This window comes from Capsicum annuum, chromosome 5 (assembly GCF_002878395.1).
Source record: "Capsicum annuum cultivar UCD-10X-F1 chromosome 5, UCD10Xv1.1, whole genome shotgun sequence".
Classification (NCBI taxonomy): domain Eukaryota; kingdom Viridiplantae; phylum Streptophyta; class Magnoliopsida; order Solanales; family Solanaceae; genus Capsicum; species Capsicum annuum.
In genome coordinates, this window is record NC_061115.1 from 182,496,983 (window position 1) to 182,500,222 (window position 3,240).

Here is a 3,240-nt window from a genome sequence, read left to right on the forward strand (position 1 = left end):
AAATATATAAGTCTATAGAATATATATACACATATATACGCACCATTCAATATATATGTAGTACTTTAAATAAAATTTACTACAATATATATATATATATATTCAGTATTCTACAGCTCGTGGGCTGATCGGGCCGGATTAAATCGGGCCAATTTTTATAAATAGACCGAGCTGAGCCGAATTGGGTCAGATCAGCCCGTTTGACAGGCTTAATTTAGCTCTTGTTATAACTATTATCGCAATTTTATTAAATTTACATAATTGATCAAGTAAGTTCTAACTTCATATTATGGACGTATGTCGGTATACTTTGTCACTTCAAACAATTATTTTCTTCGTCCCATTTTAGTTGATCATCTTACTTAAAGTAAAATGATTCATATTAATTAATTACTTACTAAATCATAATAGAATTAATTATTTTTTCTCATTTTACACCTATAATTAATCGTATACAGTAAATATGGACAATTATATTTCTATATTCATTCCTATGCCTAATAGATACTAGTAATATGAGTAAAGAGTAAAATAATAAAGTTAAGTCATTCAATTTTTAATTTTTAATCACCATGTAAAATGAAATATGCCCAACTAAAATAAGACAGAGAAAGTATTTAATTAATCTTAGACATATTAACTATAAAAAGTAAATAACTTATTTATTTTTTACTTCCTCCATTTTAAAATAGTTGATTTTTTTTTAACTTTACACTCTTATTTAAAAAATATTTATTAGAAATTTATTTTAGTAAATTAATCTTATTAATTATGTTTTAAAAATATAAATTTAATTATATATATATTTTATTTAATCATATAATGACAAGGATAAAATTAAAAAAAATCTCTTAATTTTATAAAAAAGATAATTAAATAAAAAAAGTATTTAAAAAATCAATTATTTTAAAATAAAAGAAATAAAAAAAATTAGACCTTTTTGGATGTAAGAGTTAAACACAAAAAGAATATTTCAGGGAGACGTAACCGTGGGAGTGATCATAAAATGAGAAGAAAAGTCGGTAACGTCGTGCCCCACACTTGTCCCTGTACTTTAATGAATTCTGCTAAAACAAGTCACAAATTCCAATTTTCACACTGCCCAATACAACTCATCCTTTGACACACGTTCTCCTTGACTTTCTTGTGCACAGGTCACAGCTAGCTAGTGGCACGAAGGGTTCATTCTAATTTTCCATCATCCAAAATCTACACTATTCAAGAACTCATCCATGACACCATGGCCGAATTTACACTACATGCTGCAAGTTCCATAGAGTTTAAATAATTTAGTTCAGACTCTATATTTGTATAAAGAAATTCACTCTAAATTATATATTTATATATCTTGAACCAGTAAGCACAAAGGATTGTAAATTTCACAATTCATGAAAATGTTGACTCTTAGATGTTGTTGATATATACCTACTTTCTTGGATCCTTCTTTCATCATCAGAGGTCCCCAACCTCAACAACCCCAAACCACACCACACCCTAAACCCACCCGACCCAACGACATCCACTCTATTTTGTTTGTATATATACTATATCTTATCTCTATACATCCCCTTATATTACATGCAGTATGTCATTAGTCATTTCATTATAAGCTATAGTCCAAGACAGTGTCTTATAAACCAATTATCAAAAATGGTTTTTGTTGAACCACAAGTTCTATGCGAGAAGCATCCAGATCAAAAGCAACAGCCAGGAGTATGTTCTTGTTGTCTTAGAGAAAGACTCATAATTCTTTCTTCTAATTCAACAACACCAACAATATCAACAATATCTTCATCATGTACTTATTCGTCTTTGTCTTCCTCTACATATTCTTCCACTTGTGATTCTCCCTGCGGTGGCCGTGCTCGTGGCCACCGCAGGATCACGTCCGATGTTGTGGGCCCCTTCTCTTTCATCGGCATCATGGGGGCTGACGCCGGAGGAGGATTGAAGAAGAGTAGATCAATAGCTTTTGTTGCAAGAGAAAAGAAAAATAAACAAGGGTTTTGGTCTAGGTTGATGAGGTCAACGGGTAAAAGATCCAAAAGGGTTATTAATCTCGTGCGTTGATCATCTATAATAGAAAGATTTAACTCATATGTGTTGACAATGTAAAATATTTTTACGTTACTCGTAAAATTATACCGGATGTGATAAGTTATATATCATCAGTCTCTTTTACATGTTATCTATTTATACTTGCTATGAATGTACATATATAGAGTTTTTGATTTTTACAAGTCGTGATCTGATTAGGGTAAAATTCTTGGTATACATGGTGGAGAAAGCTCTTCAAGAAAAGGTTAGGAAATGAGTTAGGTAAGCACTTAATTTGTACTAGCTACTTGTTAGTGATGATTTTGGGATTTAGACTCATTTAGGGTTCGTTAATTGGTAGAGTGTATTGAAAAAATTAATGCATGCATTAATTAATGTGTATTACTAATACATTGTTTGGTACATTTGTTAGCTTATGTATTACTAATGTTTGCATTAGTTATATCCTCTATTATGTATTGAAATATGTATTAATAATACACATCATTTTTCATGTATTAATAATACACACTATTTTAATACATGTATTAATTTGTTAAATGACAAATTTGCCCCTTCTTTTTCAGTTTTTTCTGCTCTGCTATTAGTTACTGCAGCTACTTTTCAATGATTCAATATTGCTCTAACTTTGTATTGATAAAATGTAGCAATCCCATAATTCTGAAACTTCACGGAAAAAAGTGGGTCAAAATGGAGGGAGACATATAACGTACACGGGCAACCTCTCTCCTAAGAAATGGAACAAGATAAAGAGTTTCACCAATTGATAACTAAGTTTATACATAGAATCAGTATTACCTAATGCTAGAGAGATTTGCAGATTCGGGAATGACATGAAGATCACTTTTCTCATTAAAATGCACAATTTTTCCTTTGTCAAGTGCACGAGCAGCATCTTTCCAAAAGAAAATAAGATTTGAATCGGCAAATAATGTCATCTGCCCAAATCGACAATTAAAATTCGAATCGGCAAATAATGTCAATCTTCCCAAATCGGCAAATAATGTCATCCTCCCAAATCTTCCCGAACACCCATTTGCTTTAAGGTTAAAATGATAAATATGGAAAAGCGAAAAGACGGCTTCAGGTAGGATGACTTTTGAAAGAGGGTACAAAAAAGGATATTTTGGCAAACAAATATTTTTTTATAAAAATTATATAAATATATATTAATTTTAATAT

General features: G+C 30.5%; 1 protein-coding gene across 1 annotated transcript; it reads left to right on the forward strand.

Annotated features, from left to right (window-relative positions):
* Positions 1–1,430: 1,430 nt before the first annotated feature.
* On the forward strand, positions 1,431–2,240 carry LOC107871973. Its single transcript, XM_016718810.2, has one exon. The coding sequence runs from the start codon at positions 1,579–1,581 to the stop codon at positions 2,068–2,070; it is 492 nt and encodes a 163-aa protein (XP_016574296.2). The 5' UTR covers positions 1,431–1,578; the 3' UTR covers positions 2,071–2,240.
* Positions 2,241–3,240: the final 1,000 nt, after the last annotated feature.

What these genes read in the sequence shown, in the direction of transcription:
- LOC107871973 (XM_016718810.2), top strand. Translation starts at nt 1,579, where the DNA reads ATGCAGTATGTCATTAGTCATTTCATTATAAGCTATAGTCCAAGACAG.